Here is a 20,900-nt window from a genome sequence, read left to right as displayed (position 1 = left end):
GTAGCCTGGAGGCACGCATACCTTAAGGTAGGTATGGTACACAACAGGGACAAAAATAAGGTACGGATTACAGCCGGGCCGATGGCCAAGGTAAGGTACCTTACGTTTGTATGGAGACTGGGGTAGCGAGGCTCCATCCATATTCCTTCATCAAACTTGCCCCTCATTGAGTACAGAGTACGTTGTAATTTACTTGGTACCTGAATTTTTAGCAAGACGACTGCTCAAAAAAGTTGAGGGTATCTAGGTATCTACGGAGTGCCTTATGTACGGCTACCTACGGACGGAGAGTATTCATGTACGTACGCCTTCTGGCAAGAGGGAACGACCTACCCTATTCCAGTAGACTCGGTCTAGGGACAGCAGTTTACTCCGGACAGGTCTTCCAAGACAACCAGAAAAAATGCAGAAGACGGATTCGAAACGATTATTACGGGTAATTATTCGTAGATCAAACAAACGGTGGCTAAAAGGAGAGACGAGACGAGACCCAAAGTCTGACAAGCCAAGGCGAGTTTAAAATTGCGCCTCTGGGCCAGCCCCTGTTTGGTTGGCTTCCTGCGGGCGGGCCTGTCTCGTCCGAAATATTACACGGTAACGTTCGGGCGAGCGGTCCCCCGAAAATATTCCTATTCGTCCTAACTGACAACTGATAACAGGCCTCGGCGAAGGACGGATATATACGAAGACATAATTAATACACCACAGGTCGAGCGTGGGAAGTCGAAGGGTTCGACGACACCAAATGTCATTGGTATACCACTTCGAGGACTTACTGGGTAAGCGACGTATTCACAGATGCCGGTAGCGATTCAGTTTCCTCCTCTTTGTTGATAAAGAAAGAGGCGTGTAGGAATTGCTTGACGAGGTCCAGAAGTCGCAGTCCCAAATGCACGACTTGATTTCTCTTGCATCAACACGATGAAATGACCCTCACAAGACATCCATTCATCGCCATCCTTACGGCGAGAAACAGACAGCATGCAAGAAGCATGTCCGTCTCCAGTCCCCCCCCCCCCCCCCCCCCCCCCCCCCTTGAACTCTTCCACGTCGTCCAATATCGAACGCAATGGTTTTCTCTGCAACTCAAGCGAGTCGCTCGACCCAATATCTCTCCGCTTACCAGCACCAACCAATGTCGATAACACCATCAAGAAGCTGGAGGGATCGGCGATTTTGGCCCTTAAAATTGTCAATTATACGAAGTTGGCTTACGTCGTGACATAAGCAAAACGGGAGGGGTCGGGGGCGACAAACCCCGAAATCCGTGCAAATGAAGCGTGTGGACCCCCGACCTCCGACGTTCTTCCTCCGACATCACCCAACTCGCTAGTTTACGGATTAGAACTTCACGCAAACAGGCTTCCATATTTCATAGCGGGTGAGAATTGGGGGCCGAAAACTGTTCCCATACCACGTGGCAGGGCTGAATGGGTTGTCGTTTTATTGTCGCGGAGAAAGGTGTCCCCTTATGTCCGCTTGTGACCGCGAAGGCCCGACGAAGCTCGGTGCTTATTTTATTCTTAAACTCTCCGGTCATACCTGTTGGTGCGGTATCGCGGAAACTTTTGATATCAGAAAAGTCGGTATCAGCATCCAATCCGAGTTGTGGCCTTGCCGACTGACGTATTCTGAATCTCTTATTTTACTTGTTAGACGGCCTGGGATACGTAGGTGGTGGTCTGAGAGATCTGCCTCTTCTTAACGACAACAAACCTTTACTCACCTAGACTATAAGACCAACTTGCCTCTCGCCCCCTGCTACCGGTGCTATCAACCAGTACAACGGAGTGGAAGATACAAGATGTCATCAGGAGTACCCCCAAGTTCGGTCCCGGGTATTGACAATGCCCGCCAGGTACGTACCGCCAAAGCTCGCTTCCAAGGTTCCATCTCTTCATAAGGTACATGGCACCAGTACCCGCCTCGATAACAACCACGATGTCTAATTTGGTCCATATCAGTACGGGCCGCCTCCCTATACGCCTCAAGGCGCTCTTCCGGGCCTCGTCCCCAGCACGACGACGGACATCCCTGTCTCCGCTGTCCTGATCGTCTTATACGTCTCCCTGGCGGTCATCGCCGTCCGTATCATCCGCAGCAACAAGCGCCGAGGAACGCCCTTCACCCCCGCCGCTCTCTTCGTCATCATCGCCGTCCTACGAACCCTAGACCTGTCCCTCCGCATAGCCTATGCGGTCCACCAAGACGATGTGAATCTCGCCATAGCCGCCACCGTCCTGTCCAACGCCGGCGTCATCGTCCTGATCATCCTCAACCTCCTCCTAGGACCTCGTCTCATGCGCTCCTTCTTCGGCCCCCGCCGCAGCGCTACCGGCTGGCGTCGTCGCATCTCCACGCTTCCTTTCCTCATGCCCATCCCTCTGCTGCCCATCACGCTCATCGCCGTCATCAACGTCATCATCCTCACCTTCTTCACCATGGACCCCAAGGTGCGCAGCGACTGCCTGACCGTCCAACGCGTGGCCGTCGTCGTATTCACCGTCCTCGCTTTCATCCCCACCCCGCCCAGTCTGGCCGTCGCTCTTCTCAGCTCGTCCTCGACCCACAGTGGCAGCGGTTTACAACCCACGGCGGCGAAGACCGGGGGTCTCCTCACGAGGGTGCGTCATCCGGGATCATACAGCGGTTCGGTCCGCACCAGCGCCCTCGTCCTGCTCACCTCCTCCCTTCTGCTTACGGTGGGCGCTGCCATCCGCGCCGTCATGATCTTCAGTCCCGGCCGGTCGTTGTCCGACCCGGCATGGTACCACGGCAGGCCGGCATTCTACTGCTTCAACTTCGTGATCGAGATTCTTGTCATGCTCCTCTATCTACTGGTACGGTTTGACCGGCGGTTCCAGATCCCCGTCGAGACTGACGAGAAGAACCGTCTCGAAGAGAGCATGTCGGACCGTGAGGAGACACCTGGTGGCGAAACTGACGTGCAAGGGAAGAGCACTGCCGCGGGTCAGGACGTGTAGATGGGTTTTGGTTCCCATAGACAGAAGTTGGAAACGCTCCTCTCTTGTATATATATTTCCCACGCACGGCCTCTCCCCTACATCTTGTCTTGATCATACAATTTAGCAGGCGTTGCCTCATTAGCAAAGATAGACACCGCTGTCAGCATTCTCCCTCATACGTCTACCTGATTAATCTTTGGTAGGCGGTGTAATGTATACACGCTTGACTACATGGTTCCATGGAAGGGTGGGGAATCATAACCCTGATATGCTCATTACAATCGACACGTCTGCTTTTTTTTTAACCTGGCCCGCAACCGACCGTCTATGGCTAAACGAGTATCTAAGGCAATGCCCAGCAGCAGAATGGATAAGAAAGTCTTCATTTGGACGTTCAGAGGGGCGCGCCGGGATTCCTCTGTCAAGGTTGCACTTGAACAGGATCTCAACCAAGTTTCCCGTCGTCCACAATGCTGGCGCCATAGGCAGGGAAACAAAGAAAAGAGCGCTTCGGCCGTACAGCCATTGATACTTGAGACGAGCCCTACAAGTCGAACAACCCTTCTCCTCATTGTATAAATGATGATCATGCAGCAGGCCCGCCTTCGGACCCATTTGAAGCTTCCCCCCGTCCGCAGGTGAGGGCGAAACCCGATGCCCGCAGCCCAAGTGGCCGAGTGGGTATGGAGGCGAGGACGTTGGATTAGAGGAAGTAGTCGGGTGTGCGCCTCGACACCATGGGTTCACCGGCCCGAGGGCAAGGGTCGAATTGCAAGCTGAGGAACACATAAGTTAGCAAGGAATGCGGAAAATAGGAAGCTGCCATAAGGTAGGGCCAACCCACAAAGTATATTTCAGATGTTCATCAATCTCCATAATCGCGGCTTGATTACCACACCGGTAACAGTAGTTCGGCGCTGGGAGATGGTCAGACACGGGTTACCGCAAACGTGAAGTAAATGGGAGAGAAGTGGAGAAGGCGCGTACCCGAGAAAATGGTCACGACGTTCCTGTCTTGAGACCAGTTGTAACCCTCCATGACGAGCTGATGCGCACGCGCAATCAGGGTCAGGCCGTTGTTGTGGTTAAAGGCTTCGGAGATGTCCTGGCCGAAAGTGTATCCGGCGCCACGGGGCGATATCCCCCAGCCGCAGCGGTCGTCCGGGTCGGACCAGAGAAGATCGCACATGGGTCCCTCATGCGGGACCTCCTGGATTCTGTCGAGGGCCCGGATGTTGTCGAGGGTATCGATGCTGGGAGAGAGGCCGCCGTGAAGGCAGAAGATCTGATTGTCGATGAGGGCGGTAAGGGGGAGGTAGTCGAAGAGGTCGGTGAAAGACTTCCAAACATTGGCGTTGCCGTACTTGCGGAGGCACTCGTCGTAGAAGCCGTACACTTGGGTGATCTGGCGCGACTCGTGATTACCGCGGAGGATGGTGATGCGTGAAGGATAACGGATTTTGAGGGCGACGAGGAGAGTGACTGTCTCGACAGAGTAGTAACCGCGATCGACGTAGTCACCTAGTTCTTCGCATCAGCATGGGCACGAAATACTACGAGGGAGGTCCGGGACACCAAGGCCGTACCCATGAAGAGATAGTTGGTGTCTGGGTTTGGGCCGCCAATCTTAAAGAGCTCCATAAGGTCGTGGAATTGGCCGTGGATGTCGCCGCAGACGGTAACAGGACATTTCTGGAAAGGCGGGGTCAGTTACCTCTGGCGAAGACCCAGCGCACTGGAAAAATTATGAACTTACCACTGGTTGAACGTTGGATTCTTCTTGTAGAACTTCCCGCGCCTGTATGAAATACACGTTAGTCCAGCGGTAAAATTCTAATCACGGGCCATGCGAGGCGCTGGCTGAGGGAGGAGTTGCATTCGAAGGGAAACAGGAAACAAGCAGTTGGCGGGTCGGGTAGTCGGTGAACGACGCGCATGACGAACCTTCTCACAGAGTCTCTGGACATCCGATTCGGCCAACTGCTTGCAGTTCATGAGGCTCTCAATCCATCCATCGACGGTGGGAATCGTTGTGGGCTCAAGGTTCGCCTGAACAGGAGAGACATCGGCGGGGACGCGTCCAACGTCCTCCATGTTCGTATCCATTTTGCCGTTGATGATTTAGGAGACGGATGAAGTGGATGCGGTGCGAAGAAAATAAGATCAGCTGAAGAGTCGAATAGTCGTCGTTTCTGTCGTCAATGGCGGGGGTCGTAAACTCGTGAATATCGCTAGTTCGTTCGTATGTCCTCTTCCTGTTCTTTTATTCTCTTTGCTTTGTTTCCTTTTCGTCGTCGAGCCGGTAATAGGTGGTGATCGAGTTGAAATGACGTGCCCTGTCGCGAGATAGCGGCAGGGTGAGGCTGTGGGAGGAGAAGCACAGAACCAAAGGGGGAGGCAGGAATCGTGATGCGTGGGGCAAGAAATTACAGTGGGGGAGGTAGCTTATGGGGGGTTGTGGGCCCTCTAATTTGACGACCTTTAATTAAGTCAGGTAAGGTACTTCAGGTGAGTACCTCAAGTGGTACGAAGAAAGTACAGACGAGTGATATTGCTTAGGCGCCGGGGAGACAAAGCCGGCAACACGTTGCGGGGATGCGCTTCTACGTGTACTGAGTACGGCGTTATGTATGCAGAAATTCTGGCGGTAACCAGGTCAAGGTTGTTGCGGATTGTGTTGTGCTTGACGTCGGTTGGGCTGCTTCTACTTCGTATTTCGGTTTCTTGGTTGAGACGATGAGCAAAGCATGTGTGACACTTGGATGTAGGTACCTACCTAGGTACCTTAGGTATATTTTGGCCATGAAGAAACAACGTACAGGTACGGAGTATAGATACATGCACCTACAGTCGTCAATAGGCGGGTAAGTCGTAGTTGGTACGAATTCCATCATAGGCTGCGATAAGAGCGATAACCTTCCGAACATCTCGGCGTACTGTTAGAGTACGACATCCACCTAATTATTGCCGGAGTACAAGGAGCGAGTACTCTCCTATCTGGCCAGCATTACCTGAAGGGAGCTTCCGCATTCTAGGTAGGTTCTGGGGAGGACCTCTTTCCTCTTCACGAATAACCACGTTGAATTCGAAGGGGCGACGCTCAGTTGTCCATTTCCTCCACCTCCGACTAACGAACCGCTTGCGAACATGCTCGCCAGTCCGAGGCCATGACGTCCCAAAACCTTCCCTTCCCGCCGTCTCCGAACCTGAGCTCGCACCTACATCCGAATTTCGAACGCCGTCCGTCATCCATCACCTCCAGACTCTCCTTCGCAGTCTCAACTATCGAGGAGGGCAATAATGCCGGGAATACAGCGCCAGCACAAGAGCAGCAGATTGAAGAGGAGATTGCCGAGATCAAGAGATATGAAGACTTCACCACCATAGACTGGGTGCAAGATGCTGCGCGAGAGCAAGCCCGGAGGAAATCCCGTCGCAGGCGCAAAGCGGGCCTGATCGACAAAGGGCCGCCGGGCTGGCGGTATCGTCTCTGGGAGTCTTACGATGCCGCCCAGGGCTGGCTTGTCGTCACTCTCATTGGAATCGCCATTGGTCTCAACGCGGCCTTTCTGAACATCGTCACCGAATGGCTCGCCGACGTCAAGATAGGATACTGCACCACTGCCTTCTACCTCAACGAGAAATTCTGCTGTTGGGGAGAGGACAACGGTTGTTCGGCCTGGCACCGCTGGACCGGCTTCGAGCCGTTCAACTACTTCTTCTACATCGTCGTCGGTGCTTTCTTCGCCTTCACGTCGGCATCCTTGGTCAAGTCCTTCGCCCCTTACGCTGCCGGGTCTGGCATCTCCGAGATCAAGTGCATCATCGCCGGGTTTGTCATGAAGGATTTCTTGGGTTTCTGGACGCTTCTCATCAAGTCCATTTGCTTGCCCTTGGCCATCGCCTCCGGCCTTTCGGTCGGCAAGGAGGGGCCGAGCGTACACTACGCCGTCTGTACGGGCAACGTCATCTCGAGGCTCTTCAGCAAGTATCGACGCAATGCTTCCAAGATGCGCGAAATCCTGAGCGCCTGTGCTGCCGCGGGCGTAGCTGTCGCCTTTGGCAGCCCTATCGGCGGCGTGCTCTTCTCTCTCGAAGAGATGTCTAGTTACTTCCCTCTGAAGACCATGTGGAGGAGCTATTTCTGCGCCTTGGTGGCGACCGCCATTCTCGCCGCCATGAATCCGTTCAGGACCGGCCAGGTTGTCATGTTTCAGGTCAGCTATGATCGCGACTGGCACTTTTTCGAAACGTTCTTCTACATCATCTTGGGCATCTTCGGCGGACTCTACGGCGCCTTTGTCATGAAGTGGAATTTGCGCTATCAAGCGTTCAGGAAGAGATATTTCTCCCAGTACCCCATTGTGGAGGCCACCCTTCTGGCCCTTTTCACGGGTATCATCTGTTACCCCAACATCTTCCTTCGAATCGACATGACGGAGAGCATGGAGCTGTTGTTCCTCGAATGCGACGGTTCAGAGGACTATCACGGCCTATGTGCTCCTGGCAGGAGGTGGTGGAACGTCTTACTTCTGACGATAGCAACCGTCCTGAGGATCTTCTTGGTCATCATTTCGTATGGATGCAAAGTGCCGGCTGGGATCTTTGTTCCCTCTATGGCCATCGGGGCATCCTTCGGGCGTGCTATGGGTATGGTCGTCGAAGCCATTCACGAGGCCAACCCCCAGAGCGTCTTTTTCTCTGCCTGCAAACCAGATGAGCCTTGTATCACTCCAGGCACGTATGCCTTCCTGGGCGCAGGAGCCGCTTTGAGTGGAATCATGCACATCACCGTTTCCGTGGTCGTCATCATGTTCGAGCTTACGGGCGCGCTCACGTATATCCTCCCGACTATGATCGTTGTCGGCGTTACGAAGGCTGTCAGCGATCTCTTCGGCAGAGGAGGCATCGCCGACCGCATGATCTGGTTCAGTGGGTTCCCATACCTGGACAACAAGGAGGATCACAACTTTGGCGTCGCTGTTTCCCACGTCATGAAGGGGGAAGTGGTTTCCCTGCCTGTAAGCGGGGTCGCCTTGGGGGAAGTGGAGGGTCTTCTATCCCGTCACAAGTATCAGGGCTTCCCCATCATTGAAGACGCCAACTCCAAGATGCTAGTCGGCTACATTGGCCGGACGGAACTACAGTATGCAGTGGACCGTGCCAAGCGAGAAAACACAGTTGATCCTCGGGTCCGCTGTACCTTTTCGCTGCTCCAATCCCAGAGCACTACAGGACTCGTAGCACCGGCCGTCTCGTTGAATGACGACGCCGTGCCATCGACATCGATTGACTTGAGCCGATACGTCGACTCTACGCCCGTGACGGTCCACCCGCGCCTACCGCTCGAGACGACGATGGAGTTGTTCCGCAAGATAGGACCTCGCGTCATCCTCATCGAGTACCACGGAAAACTCATCGGCCTCGTCACCGTGAAGGACTGTCTTAAGTACCAGTTCAAGGTGGAGGCGGCGGAACACCCGCGTGACGACCACCAGGTTCTCGAAGCCCAGGAGAAGCTGTGGGGCGTCATGCGCAAGGCGGTCGGCTGGGTGTCGGACAAGGTGTCGAGCGCATCAGGCGGTCGGATACGTCTGAGTTCGTTCGATGAGCCCAGGAGGTCCGGCTGGACACCCGGTAACCGACAAGGAACACAGATCATGGATGGTGATGAGGATGAAGATGACGACGGGGGAGCTCTCGAGCTAGAGAGCCGTTGATGTGTATCTTGGTGGGTGATCTGAATTTCGGGTTTTGTGAACGTAACTTTTTACTGCCCTCTCAGGGATTGGCGTCTTGGAATAACGGGTATGGTACTCAAGTTGGGTATAGAATTCAATATATGATGTCCATAGATGGGCACTGTGCCATTGCTCGGGATTTCGTGACCCTAGCATGCCCTATAACTTGCCTGTGAATTTTCGCGAGAACTTTAAGTGGGAGATTTCTGATCGTTGTAAACGACCAACATAGACGAGGAGCAAATCAGAACAGCTGTTTTGCTCATCCATGTCTGGACTGCCTAGGAAATTGGTCTAAGCCACACATATATACTATAATTACTCCGTATCTAGTGTTGTCAGTTATCTGCCACAGAAGCCTCGTGGGCTATAATTTCTATGTCCAAAGTCGGTGCATCCACAACAGATATGGTCTGTCACCTCCTCTCCGCGCCATCTCCATTGCTAGTCTCGGGCCCAGTCAAATCCCCCAAATCGATGATGTCCTCATCGACGCCCTGGCGAGCCGGCTTGGCTCCACCACGGACATCATCATCATCATCTTCATCATTGAACAAATCAGGCCTCTGCTGCGGTACGGGGTCGTATAAGTTAGCAGCGCCGTCAGCATTAGTCTCGGAATCCCCCGTCTCGTCCTTCCGGCCGACGATGACGTTGCCGGCGACGAGGAGCGTGGCCCCCAGCCACCACAGTGGGGGAAGGGATTCGGAGAAGATGACTAGCCCGAGGAAAGCAGTGAGGACGAAGTTGGAGGATGTGTTGATGATAGAGACCTGAGTGGTGGAGCTTCCCTTGGCCAGTGCTTGGGTGAATAAGGTCCACATGACGCCGTTGAAAAGCAGATTAAGACCGAAGAAAGCCTGGGGAACGGATTAGTAGTCAAAACGGGAAAGACTGTGTGTATGAACCAGGGAATGGTAAGATGGGCTTACTCCTCGGAGAACGACTTCAAAGGCTCCTTCAACGCTTGATAAGTGGAGGAACGTGGAGAGACTCCGTGAGATAGATGTGGTGAGTTCCGTGGTTGTCCTGGGAATTGTAATGGGTCAGTCACATCGGCAAGCAGGCAAACAAGAGCCGTGAAGGTAAGGGACAGGTATTTTCGGTGAGACGGGAACCTACAGCTTAGCAAAGACGCCGTTGAATGCAGCGCAGGCACCACTCGCAATGGCGAGGATGATCCACTTGTTCTGGGTAGCCCAGCTCATCTTATTGATCCCGGAGTTGTCGAAACACTGGTTACTTGCAGTCGGAGATGTAGTTTCGGAAAGACCAGTTGGCGTCTGTGTCTTGGATTGGAGGTGAGTCTTGTGTCTTTGGCGAACCATTGGCGGGACACTGAGTCTGTTAAGTGCTGAGGAACATGGGATGGCAGTCTGGCGGTTGAGGTGATTCGTGTCGTATCAATGTATTTCCCCCAGCTTCTCGTAAGCCGAAATGGACAAGGAAGACCAAGACGGATTAATGCCCCAGGGCCAGACGTGAAGTGGAGAGTAAACACAGAGAAGAAGAGTGTCTATTCGTACTACTAATTGGCAGGACGTCGCTGTTCCATCTCAAGTGAAGGTTCACTCTTACGCGTACGGAGTACTTTCCTTTCCTGTCCTGGGTGGGTCCAGTCTCGAGTTCAGACCGAAGTGGACCCCTACGAGAGACAGTCAATGAACACTGTACAGTACAACAGCACTAACGTACCTAGGCAGGTACACTACATATAATACTTTGGTACGAATAGGTACGGATTCAGTGCCAAGCCCATTGATGGGTAACCCGAAAGGTTCGTACCTTAGGTAGGCTTGCCTTCCAGCGTATGAGCACTTGGTCTGATAAGATAATGATAAGATAAGAAGCGAGTTCCATTTGTGGAGAGCACGACAACGTCAATGGGCGGTACCAAGCTGTGTCAACTACACTAAACGTCCATGAAGCCACCAAGATTTGCGTCTGAATCTGGTCACGGGGTTCCGAATACAGCCTCTTTTGGTGGCTTACACTCTGACTACGGAGTAGTCACCTGTTATGTAGTTGGGTCTCCCCAATTTACTCACGGTTTTCCCATCATTTCTTCTGGATAATATCGGGACGGCATGCCTTTTCCAATCTGACCTTCCCTACAACTGTGGCCAACGAGATGGAAGAATCTCCTTTGACCAAGGTTCGTGGGCAGAGTTTCCCCCCTTACCCATTTCCAGACACTGATGATCCGGATAGGCGCATGACCACGCGAGAGCTGCCGCCAGCGCGACCCACCAGACCGAGACCACAGTCGCCATCAACGAACATACCCTCGCAGCTGGAGAGTTTGCGAAGGCTGCAGAACACACCACTAGTGTCGAAGCCCTCCGAACACTCGAGCTGCTACAAGAACACCATCAACGGCTCTCTGAACTCCTGAAGCTCCCCCTCCACCGCCAAGCTCAACCCGCCGAGGGCCACGACAAGCATGCGAGCGAAACTACTGCCGGTCCAGTCACCGAAGATGCACCCGCCAAATCGGAACAGTCAGGCACTTCTGCTGACTCTGCCAAATACGCAGTCCCACCGTCGCTGACACAGAAGAAGCGGTACCCCGCCGGCAGGCCGACGACGTCGTCTATCGCGACAAGCCTGGCGTCCGCACGCGGCATCAGGTCTCGGAACAGAGGCCATCCGGTGCCTCCTAGTGTCACAAACGACCAAGCACCCGGGAGCCTAGAAGTATCACCCAGGAAGGACGGACCTCAGTTGACGATGCAAGATGTGCTGGATCAGAATGGACGCCCGGGATGGGTGCCCCCCACGGCTGGCTCTCCTCGAACGGATACGCACTGGAAAAAAGAGCAGGAGGCACCACTGCGGAAATCGTCCGAAGAGCAGACCGGGGCAAGTGAAGATGGCTACTCGCGCTTCTATAACACGTTTGGCACCTTGATCAACCGTCTCTCCGCACCCCTGGCCTTCGCTGGGCTGCCTCTCATCGCAGAAGAGTCGTCGACAGCAACGAGCCAGGAGCAGCTATCCGATCCGCCCACAGCCACGGCAAAAGCTACCTCATCGGCCTCCTCCTCCTCCTTCTCCTCCTCACGGAGAAACAAGCACAAAGCCCCTCCTTCCATCGCCGAGCCCGACCTTTCCAAGATTTACTCCCGCGCAACGATGCGTGCCATCTCAGCTAATGGTGGAAACCCCAACGAATCCTTCTACGTCGTACCTACCAGCGGCCACACGATGTCCTACGCCAACATCCTCAGCTACGCCGATAAGGAGAAGCGCCGTCTCGAGGCGTCCCTCCACAGCGGCGGCGACTTGAGTCTCATCGATGAGGACGAGGACGACTTTGTCGATGCGCGCGAGTCGCCTTCGGGACCTCCCTCGCCCACACTAAGAAGACGGACGGGCGGCGGCCGGTCACGGCCTGCGGCATCCGGCACGCCGCCGTCGAAAACGGTCGAGGAGCTGGCACTGGAAAACAAGAGCCTCAAAGACATGCTTGACAAGCTGAGTCGGCGACTGCACGCTTTTGAAGCCAGTGCGCAGAATTCGAGCCTCGCGCTTGCCGAGAGTATGCGCTTCATGCGGCCAGGGTCGCCTCTTCAGTCCCATGGCGGCTCCGCTGCCGCCGCCGGTGGGGATGACGCAGCAGCGTTGCGGTTGAAGAACAAGGAGCTGGAGAGGCAGGTGGAGTCGGCAATACAGCGGATGGAGGAGCTGGAGAGGGAGCACCAGAAGATGGAGCGGACGATATTTAAGTACCGCGAGAAATGGGAGCAACTCAAGGCTGGGGCCAAGGCGAGAAGGGTGGCTCAAAGCGGGACTGCAAGCGTGGATAATGCAGCGAATGCGGCGAGGGGAGAAGAGAAGGAGTCGGGCGAGTCGTAGTGGAAAGTTCGTTGGGTTAGAAGGGAGGCGAAAAAGATATAGGTAGCATAAGTGGCCTCCTACCATGTAACCCTATACGACTTAAGCCCAGGGTGAGGGCCGAATTGTCCGTCCTTTGAATACCTCTGTTCCAAACCTCTGTTCCAAACACAGAAAACACACACACAAAATAAAACGGGGGGAAGAAAAAAGAAAAAAAACTCAAGGCCCTTCTTCGTCGTCTCCCGTGCCATCTTCACCGCTCCACCAAAAACTGACGCTAAAGCTCACGCTCAAGCTGCGCACGTAATGCCACCATCCAACAGGGATATACAGCACGTCGCCCTCCTCGAGTACGCACTCCCAGCAGCGCAAGCTCCGAAATTCCTCGAGCTCAATAGGGTCGCGGGGGTCTTGGCCGCGCGGGAGGTTGTCCCAGCCCTCGATAACGCCGACGTCGAAAGTGCTCGTGTTGCTCATGTCGATGCCCGTGCCATCATCTTCTCCGTCGCTGCACGGGCAGAGCGCCTCGGTGTCGAGAGGGGAATACAGGCGGACGTACTTGGCGCCGACGACCTGGGCGAGGAGGTTGTGGTAGCCATCTGTGTGGAGTGGGGTTATGGTCCCCGCGGGGCCGAGCCAGGCGTTCATGAGGGGGACGGGCGGGGCGGGTCTGCTCAGGGACGGGGAGACGGGGTGCGGTGGGGGGTTGGAGTGGCAGAGGTCCGGAGTGAGGATGTCGTTGCGGAGGGAAGGGAGTTGGGTGAAGAGTTCGTGTTGAGCGAGGTAGGTAACGGGGGAGGAAGAAAGAGACGAGGACCGTTCTTTTCCCTCTTCGGCAGTATGGTTCGATTCGCTGCCGTCGCCTTCTTGGTCGAAACGGTCCAGGAGTTCCCGGAAGGTGATCAGTTCTTGTGTCCAGCCCTCGTCCACGTAGGTTCGGCCTACTTCGACGGGGACCAAGCGGCGGCCGCCAAAGGTGCGCGAGAGGAGGTAGCCGGGTTTCTTCCAGGGCCTGGTCGTCATGGCGGGCCAGTCATCTATGAGACCCCAGATGACGAGGGGGAGTGGCCCATCTGGTGTCTTGGATCCTTCGTCCATGTAGCGTTGGAAGTCATCCATGGTCATGTTCTCGCGGTGGGCTATGAGATTCTTGATTTCTGGGGTGAAGATTCGACGTGCCGGAAAGGATCTTTCTGCATCCCATTGTGAAAGTCGGGATTCTCCATTCGAAGATCTTCTTGCTCTCTTGGTTGGACGGGTGTCGTGAGCTTCCTCGGGCGAGAATCGGGGAGCATCGTCGCAACATGTCTCCTCCAGTAGATGTAGCATCCTTTCGATGGTCTGTCTGCCACGCTTGAGTCCCGCTCCTCCGGCCAGAACAAGGGCTTTATCGAGTGTCTTTACGAGTTGTGCAACCAAGGTATTGTCTTTCTGAGGCACCGCGTCGTCATCTCTGCTCACACTCACGCTTGCACCGTTGCCTGTGGTTTCATCGTCCCTCCCAGGATGCCAACTCGAGACAAGGCAATTGAATTTGAGAATGGAGAGATCCGTATAGAGTTGTCTCCAGCAATAAGGCAGGTCTTGGTAGACGAAGTCGTAAAACGTTTGGTACGTGCGACTGATTTCGGCGTCAAGCCGTTCGAGTAAGTCGGCGTGGTCGACGTGTGGTCGTGTCGAAGCCGACGAAGAACTCCGATCCGTCTCATGAACAAATTCGGGGACGTCCACCAGCTGAAAGACATCTCTAGCAAGAGAACCAAGTCTCCCCAGAGTATCCAGAGGCAGAAGTTGTAGGCCTTGCTCTGCTTCTGATGCTTGGACCGTCGCAGGCTTCTCGGACGAAGGTTGAGCTTCCGCTGCGATCTCTAATGTTGTTCTTTTACACTCCTCCAAGAGTTCTCCGCTCCACCGCTTCAGAGCCATTCTCCAACAAATTCCCGTTTCCGTTTGTTTGCACTGTTGACGCTGTGTTTGATTTACGCTCGGTGTCACTCCTGTGGTTGTCTGGTCTGATGAGGGATGAAATAATGGGGAGTGGGGATCCCGAACTCAACGATAATTATACAAAAAGCCACGCCATTTACTTTACAACCTCCAACCTTCCACTCAATTAAAGGCAAGTAAAAAAGTCCGATCATTTCGGACATGTTGCTCATATAGTTTCGATTCTATAAGACACCGCGGGTGTATAATTGTACCTCGTGTCGAGACTGCTATTCCTTGTTTCGAACAGCATCCAATGCATATATGCAAGTGTAAGTTGGCCGAGTTCAATAACCAGGCGTGAATTCCCAGGGGAGTATCAGTCGCGCCTCCTTCTCTCAGATGACAGATTTTATCGTGCAGGCGTAGATTTCGCGTCCATCTGCCGCATAACTTCATCCTCCTCGTCAACCGCATTACCCTTCCCGTTCCCGATATAGATGCCCCTCTTCTTCGTCTCATTCTCCATGCGACTACGCGAAACCATACCGTCATCGAATATTCCCGGCACGGCTTCCTTCTGCCGTTTCACCCACCCGTCCAAGCTCCTCATCCCGACGACCAAGAACCCGAGTTCCTCGCGATCCACGTCGAACACCTCCCACCACGGACACTCGGGCATCTTGGCCCCCAAGTCCTTGGCGGCGTTATATATAGCCGCCGTGGCCAGCGCATGCGGCTGGTGTGTAAGATACAGCATCTGCGGCGACAACAAAGCCGTGTTAAGGTACGCCACGACCCGGCGTCCGATGGCCCCCTTGGGTTGACCCGCGAAGTCCATCGTCTGAAGGTAGGTTATGGCCAGCGAGTGCGGTAGGGAAACGTGCGTATCAAACGAGACGGCGTAGAGGATACGGGGTTCTATAGCGAGGAGCCGATTCTGAAAGGCCAGGTACTCGTCTTCGTGTTGGTAGGACAGTCGCAGGTCGGGAGGAGGCAGCGGTTGTTTTGGGCGAAAGAAGCTCGATTTGGAAGAAAGGAGGTGCGCGTAGACGTTGGAGAAGTCGCGCACGGAGCGTGGCATGGGGCCCATCTTCGCCACGAGGAAGAGAGCAGCAGCTGAAACGTCCTGAAGCTGGGTTGTTAGTAGCGGCCGTCCTGGAGGCACCCCCGGCAAAGGATGATCTATGCAATGACGAGGAGAAAGCTCACGCTAAATTCGTGAAGCATGGGAGGCTCGACAAGCCAGTATCGCGCCAGCAGGACATTGGCTTGGGCGGTTGTGGATTGCGGCAGCTCCAGGAGCATGCCGGCCGCTTGGGTCAGGCATTGTGTCGCGTAGAAGACGATGTCTTGCAGGTCGTTCGGTAGGGAACTAAAGTCATTACGTCGCTGCAGTTGAGAAGTAGTCGCTAAGGGATTGTTCATGATGTCCATGATGCTGCTGGTCGTGGGAGATTCTGCTTCTCGTATCCGTAGGGCTGCTATTATCCGTATGGGAGGACGTCCGTACTCCGTACGTAATACAGAGTACATTCATAGTATAGAGTACCTTACCTAAGGTACCTACCTTAGGCACCCACAGAGCAATAAGCAGGTACGGCGGTACCGGAAAGACCCCACGTCACCCTGGACGCTTCGGCTAACACTGTGGACCTCACTTCAACCTGTCGGGCCTTTCCGTACTCGGTAGTAACGACAGCCTCCTCCTCCTTAGCCTGCCTCGTCAGTTACCACCGACTCGAGGCATGGTCGAATTTGCCTCTGCTACAAGCCAGTGTGTGCTGAAACGACAGACGATTGCTCTCGGACAAAATTATACCGATTTTGACAGTTGTCTCCCTCAATCTCCCCACGCAGATTGCCCGATCCTCCGTGTAGGAGGTCCGATTCGGTCCCAACCTCCGCCATCCCTGCAACCGTCCTTTTCGATCGACTGCCACCAAACCCATCTATCCTAAATCGTTCCTGGGCCGCAAGTTACCAGATTCGTCCGTGTTAAGTCCCCGACGCCAGCCATGGACTATAGCGCATCAATGCAGGATGACAACCCGGTCGGCGCCTCGCCCTGGGGTAACTCACCGACCTCATCCCCTCGCCACCAGAGGACCGGCTTTGGCTCCGTCCTAGGCGACGAACCCCCCGTCTCCCCCTTTCGCAACGGCCTCCCGCAAGATCAGGAGGGAGGATTTGGCAGCCAAGACACCTCTTTCCGCAGGCCCGACACCGCTAGTACCACGTCTGGAACCGAGCCAGGAATCAATGAGTCGGCGACAACTGTCTCCTCCGGAGCCCAACACCACGATGCCGCGACACCCTTTGGCCATGACACGCAGAGTGGTCCAGAGACCCCCCAAAAGGCGCCGGATCACGAGTCTGCCTCCGCCCCTGGACCACAGGGACAACAGAGCCAACACCCGTCGCAGCCTCAGAAGCCGCAATACCGATTGGTGGCCAAGATCTCTGGTCTAGAAAGGACGGGTAAAAAGGACCCAGTCTTGCGGTTCGACGTCCATGTGAGTCTGAATGAAAAAGAAGTCATCTCAAGACATCCACCCATCCACCATCGCTGTGCTAATGCCCCGTTTCCGCCATTACTCAGACCAATATACCTCGATTCCGCACTACGCAGTATCGTGACGTCCGCCGACTACACTCTGAGTTTGTAAAGCTCGCCGACCATCTGATCTCCGCCAACCCCGAGGTTCTTGTTCCGGCAGTGCCTCCTCCCCTGACGTCCGCTGGGGCGGGGACCGAGGAGGACGAGGTGCGAGTGAGAGGCCTGATGCAGCGCTGGTTCAATTACGTTTGCAGCAACGAGGTTCTTATGAGGGATGACGAGATGGTGCTCTTCGTAGAGAGTGACTTCGGCTACAGTCCTATGGTCAAGATGAAGCAACCTGCCACTGGTGTGCGGAGGAAGATCCTGAAGCAGTTTGCCCCACCCCCCGACGATACCCCCGAATTGCAGGAAGCGCGCCCCATTGTCAAACTCTTTTACCTGGGTACCATGGATGCCGGGCACAAGGTTGACAAACTAGTCAAATCACGGCGTGGTGAGTCCAGGCCCCGATTTCCTCCTCTCTTGCCCCGTCGCAGTCTTTTCAGCTAGTCGGCCCCATCTCACCACAACCACTCACTCAACATGACATTCGCAGGTCTCGGTCTCTCCGAATCCGACTTCGGCGTCAAACTTGGGGCCATGAATGTGCAAGAGCCGCACCAGGGCCTCGCGAACGCCTATCGGAAACTCGGCAAGGCGATCCAGACAATGGGCGACTACCACGCGGCCCAGGCAACGGCGCATGCCACGACCATTGGCGACCCCTTCCAGTACCACTCCTCTGATGCCTTCATCGTCAAGGAAACTCTGACGAACCGGCAAATCCTCATCCGGGAGTTCCTGCAGGCACAAGAAGTTACCCGAAGCAAGCTCAACGCGGCAGACCGTCTCAAGGCGAGCTCGAACGTGCGCCGCGAGAAGGTGGACGAAGCCATCACGGCCCTAGACGAAGCGCGTCGCAATGAGACCTACCTTTACCAGAAGACGACCTGTGTCACCCAAAACCTGGTCCACGAGCGACGCAAGTGGTTCGCCCGGACCGCCGCGGACCTACGCCTCAGCATCCGTGAGTACGTCCTCCGCGAGATCGAAGCCGAGCGCCGCACCCTCGCGCTTCTCGAGAGCGTCCGGCCCGATATCCGGTCCATCGATTCTTCGGGCGGCCTGAGCCGGCTGGGCCGCGAGGCGCACCCGACCGTGCGTCGCACGAGCCTTGCGGCGAGCCAAGGACCCAAGGGCGACGCCTGGAGTGGCGTCCCCCGGCGCTCCGACACGATTAGCCGCAGTGTGTCGGGTGGCATGGTCCCCAACCTGGCGGAGGACAGCGGAGAGGGTGAGGATGGACAGGGCGTCACTCAGGCCAAAGTGCCGGGGACCCTCACGGGCGTGGCTGAGGAGGACGCCGAGGATCGCCTGGACGCGAGGAACGCGGCGAGCCGACTAGCAGCGAGTACATTCTAAAGTGGGAAGTAAAGGGGGGAGGGGGACAAGGGTCAACGGTACGGCGGCAGACAGATACGACAAGGAGGGGTAAAAACTGAGAAGAAGCGTGGATCATCACGTGGTGTTTCCAACATTCGCATGGAACCCCCTTTGAAAGCTTTCCTATAGCGCATCGGAGTCATTGTTAACATCGGCTGTGTTACACTTACGTACGATGTCTACATAATACGGTATGTACGTGCCAGCAAGCAATGTTTCTTCATTCTGCGACTCAACTCCCATGCTCGACATGTCAATCTTTATCTTGGTTGGGGAGAGCAGAGTGCTTAGTCGGAAGCAACTCATGACGCGATGGAACTGTTCCGAGTCGTTCGGATCCCAGAGGCGGATTGCGAGGCAGACCCCGGGATCACGAAATGGGAGAAGAGGCATCACTTATCTCCCCACCTAGTGCGAAACGAGGGGGCACATCTATGCTCCTGTCGATTGACGTGATATGTCGGACGCGACCTTGCAAGGCAGCACGGTTATGCAGCTCGTACACCCAACGATGGTTACAGCATCATGCACCCCCTGCCGCTATTAGATGTACGTCCATCTAAGGTAGTTATGTGTCCCGCTTTGTAACCTGCAGACGAGTATTCGGAGTGTGGAGTTAAGCCCGCCCTACTTATCGAGCGTAAGGCTTCCCAGCGGACATCTCGGCAGTCATATCAAGGGGGAAAGACGAGAAGGGTGGTTTGCGCCGGGACGTCGGTACGTCAACCCTCCAAGGTCATCAAGCATTATTAGTACCGCCGGCTCTGCGACCCCGTCATGCTGTGGCGCTTTTTGATAGTCCCTGCCGAGACAGATAACCCTATCTCGAGAAAGTGTGGGTTCGATACCGCAAACCCAGGATAAAATACCGAATGGGTAGGGCTCTAACAGCAAGCGAGACTCGCGAAGCTGCATGACATCCCGAGGCCAAAGGCGGATACACCCGGTTGGGGCGACCAGGACCATGTGGCGCCTGTGGAAAGGCACTATAATTACACTAGAATTGCCAACAACAGCCTGACAGCTATGTAGCTCTTATCTGGCCTCTCGACTTATGTTGGGGCGTTTTCTCAGCACCGGGGAACGGAGGCGGGGGCAGGGGGAATCGCTCCGCTTCTGTGCGTCCTCCTCCCCCCTTTCCAGAGCTTTCCAGAGGTGGGGAATCTCTATGACGACTTTCACATACCGTAATTACGACAAGGTGTCTCCTAAAGGGAATTGTCCCTGCATATGGCTTATCATTGAAGGATAAGCGTATCTTCCACCGAGGCACTCACCGATTTAGCCTCGTCAAGATCATGCAAAGGGATGAGCTAGGCTAGGCTGCATTGCGTTACCCAGATAGCTAGAGAAAGGCTTCCGATTTGAGGAGCCAGAGAGTGTGCAGTCGGACGGCGTGTGACAAAAGTGGTAACACTGCGTCTACGGTCTGTCGACGGGACTGTCGGTGTGGCTGTCGCCAACGAGATGTTCGGCTATTGCTACGTAGCTGATGGCCGGCAATCGCGAGAGCCTGGGATATGGCACAATCTGCAGTCAAATATCGTCGTCTTGCTATGCATTTCGTGTCTCTATTTCACCAGCCGCCGTGAACACATCGGGTGAGGGAGCGAATGACACCTCACCGCCTCGTCGGAGGACCGGTCGACTTGGGAGGAGGGGCAGGTGTTGTTTCACATACAAACATATTCTAATGCCGAGGGGAAATTGGTTCACTGGGGACTATCTCGCAGATATGGCGCAATTCAGTCGTGCATCAACATCGTGTCTCGTATAGAGTGGTATGTATGTCTGCATGATGAAGATATTGTGGGCTATCACCAGGGTGATCGGTCTGGGTTTATCTCTGACGAACATCATAAGAGACGGAAAAGAGACTAACAAGAAGGAAAAGAGATTCTAGTGGTCAATGATAGGTCGAGATAATGTGAGTGAGGTGCATGCAGCTGCCATGTAGGTGGCTCCGAGTCTCACCGCCTTGGTCTTGGTCCATCATGTCGACCGTCTCGAGTAGGTAGCAACACTAGAAGGCCGTTTTGTGCTACCGGGACAGAGAATATATGTTCTAGAAACACAACCCGAAATTTGGTGGTCCGGTAGAGACGCAAAAGCCATCAAGCATGCGGCGCAACTGTTATTAGAATTTCCCCCTTTTTACCCAAGTTGTGCCTTTTTGCCCTTGATAGTAACATGAGCCTCTCCTAAACCTGCTACTGATGCCGTTATACCCTAATAAGATCACCGTTTCTCCTAACTAAACTATGAGATCGTTCCACCCCCCATCTTCATCTTATTCACTCAGGGGGTCGATTTATACACCAACTATAAGCCTGACATTAACTCAAGGCAAGTCAAAAAGCCCGAATATTGTGATTACAATTA

The 20,900-nt window shown here is 54.7% G+C and overlaps 9 protein-coding genes across 9 annotated transcripts; 5 read left to right on the top strand and 4 right to left on the bottom strand.

Annotated features, from left to right (window-relative positions):
- The first annotated feature begins 1,645 nt into the window (after positions 1-1,645).
- On the top strand, positions 1,646-3,103 carry SODALDRAFT_100898 (hypothetical protein). Its single transcript, XM_028606450.1, has 2 exons — positions 1,646-1,858; positions 1,965-3,103. Exons 1-2 carry the CDS (start codon positions 1,805-1,807, stop codon positions 2,982-2,984), a joined length of 1,074 nt encoding a protein of 357 aa, XP_028468430.1. The 5' UTR covers positions 1,646-1,804; the 3' UTR covers positions 2,985-3,103.
- A 566-nt stretch (positions 3,104-3,669) lies between these two features.
- Positions 3,670-5,072, bottom strand: SODALDRAFT_272239 (Metallo-dependent phosphatase; the record flags this gene model as incomplete). The annotated part of the gene is made up of 6 exons (XM_028607823.1): positions 3,670-3,742; positions 3,811-3,883; positions 3,954-4,487; positions 4,553-4,658; positions 4,723-4,764; positions 4,911-5,072. The coding sequence occupies 6 exons, from the start codon at positions 5,070-5,072 to the stop codon at positions 3,670-3,672; spliced, it is 990 nt and encodes a 329-aa protein (XP_028468429.1).
- An 882-nt stretch (positions 5,073-5,954) lies between these two features.
- On the top strand, positions 5,955-8,944 carry SODALDRAFT_330352 (chloride channel protein). The gene has a single exon (XM_028611179.1). The coding sequence runs from the start codon at positions 6,134-6,136 to the stop codon at positions 8,684-8,686; it is 2,553 nt and encodes an 850-aa protein (XP_028468428.1). The 5' UTR covers positions 5,955-6,133; the 3' UTR covers positions 8,687-8,944.
- SODALDRAFT_348820 (hypothetical protein) lies at positions 8,905-10,245 on the bottom strand. Its single transcript, XM_028613389.1, has 3 exons — positions 9,830-10,245; positions 9,640-9,736; positions 8,905-9,567 (listed from the first exon to the last, which is right to left on the bottom strand). Exons 1-3 carry the CDS (start codon positions 10,033-10,035, stop codon positions 9,124-9,126), a joined length of 747 nt encoding a protein of 248 aa, XP_028468427.1. The 5' UTR covers positions 10,036-10,245; the 3' UTR covers positions 8,905-9,123.
- Positions 10,246-10,838: 593 nt separating this feature from the next.
- Positions 10,839-12,565, top strand: SODALDRAFT_321931 (hypothetical protein; the record flags this gene model as incomplete). The annotated part of the gene is made up of 2 exons (XM_028609667.1): positions 10,839-10,862; positions 10,919-12,565. The coding sequence occupies 2 exons, from the start codon at positions 10,839-10,841 to the stop codon at positions 12,563-12,565; spliced, it is 1,671 nt and encodes a 556-aa protein (XP_028468426.1).
- Positions 12,566-12,766: 201 nt separating this feature from the next.
- Positions 12,767-14,473, bottom strand: SODALDRAFT_338337 (Clavaminate synthase-like protein; the record flags this gene model as incomplete). The annotated part of the gene is made up of 2 exons (XM_028612772.1): positions 12,767-13,978; positions 14,015-14,473. 2 exons carry the CDS (start codon positions 14,471-14,473, stop codon positions 12,767-12,769), a joined length of 1,671 nt encoding a protein of 556 aa, XP_028468425.1.
- A 170-nt stretch (positions 14,474-14,643) lies between these two features.
- Positions 14,644-15,945, bottom strand: SODALDRAFT_330349 (hypothetical protein). Its single transcript, XM_028611178.1, has 2 exons — positions 15,686-15,945; positions 14,644-15,602 (listed from the first exon to the last, which is right to left on the bottom strand). Exons 1-2 carry the CDS (start codon positions 15,701-15,703, stop codon positions 14,886-14,888), a joined length of 735 nt encoding a protein of 244 aa, XP_028468424.1. The 5' UTR covers positions 15,704-15,945; the 3' UTR covers positions 14,644-14,885.
- Positions 15,946-16,491: 546 nt separating this feature from the next.
- On the top strand, positions 16,492-18,497 carry SODALDRAFT_271236 (vacuolar protein sorting-associated protein Vps17; the record flags this gene model as incomplete). Its single annotated transcript, XM_028607761.1, has 3 exons — positions 16,492-16,989; positions 17,076-17,529; positions 17,632-18,497. The coding sequence occupies 3 exons, from the start codon at positions 16,492-16,494 to the stop codon at positions 18,495-18,497; spliced, it is 1,818 nt and encodes a 605-aa protein (XP_028468423.1).
- A 398-nt stretch (positions 18,498-18,895) lies between these two features.
- On the top strand, positions 18,896-20,532 carry SODALDRAFT_356626 (hypothetical protein; the record flags this gene model as incomplete). Its single annotated transcript, XM_028613926.1, has 8 exons — positions 18,896-19,067; positions 19,188-19,235; positions 19,318-19,351; positions 19,418-19,493; positions 19,551-19,705; positions 19,895-20,119; positions 20,252-20,303; positions 20,476-20,532. The coding sequence occupies 8 exons, from the start codon at positions 18,896-18,898 to the stop codon at positions 20,530-20,532; spliced, it is 819 nt and encodes a 272-aa protein (XP_028468422.1).
- Positions 20,533-20,900: the final 368 nt, after the last annotated feature.

This window comes from Sodiomyces alkalinus, assembly GCF_003711515.1.
Source record: "Sodiomyces alkalinus F11 unplaced genomic scaffold SODALscaffold_2, whole genome shotgun sequence".
Classification (NCBI taxonomy): Eukaryota; Fungi; Ascomycota; class Sordariomycetes; order Glomerellales; family Plectosphaerellaceae; genus Sodiomyces; species Sodiomyces alkalinus.
Note: the sequence above shows the minus strand (reverse complement) of the source record. Positions and strands in the feature narration are given on the sequence as shown.

What these genes read in the sequence shown, in the direction of transcription:
- SODALDRAFT_330352 (XM_028611179.1), top strand. Translation starts at nt 6,134, where the DNA reads ATGACGTCCCAAAACCTTCCCTTCCCGCCGTCTCCGAACCTGAGCTCG.
- SODALDRAFT_348820 (XM_028613389.1), bottom strand. Translation starts at nt 10,035, where the DNA reads ATGGTTCGCCAAAGACACAAGACTCACCTCCAATCCAAGACACAGACG. An exon ending in AACGGCGTCTTTGCTAAGCT is followed by an intron (nt 9,737 to 9,829) that starts GTAGGTTCCCGT and finishes TACAATTCCCAG; the next exon opens with GACAACCACGGAACTCACCA. An exon ending in TTGAAGTCGTTCTCCGAGGA is followed by an intron (nt 9,568 to 9,639) that starts GTAAGCCCATCT and finishes TCCGTTCCCCAG; the next exon opens with GCTTTCTTCGGTCTTAATCT.
- SODALDRAFT_100898 (XM_028606450.1), top strand. Translation starts at nt 1,805, where the DNA reads ATGTCATCAGGAGTACCCCCAAGTTCGGTCCCGGGTATTGACAATGCC. An exon ending in GTATTGACAATGCCCGCCAG is followed by an intron (nt 1,859 to 1,964) that starts GTACGTACCGCC and finishes GGTCCATATCAG; the next exon opens with TACGGGCCGCCTCCCTATAC.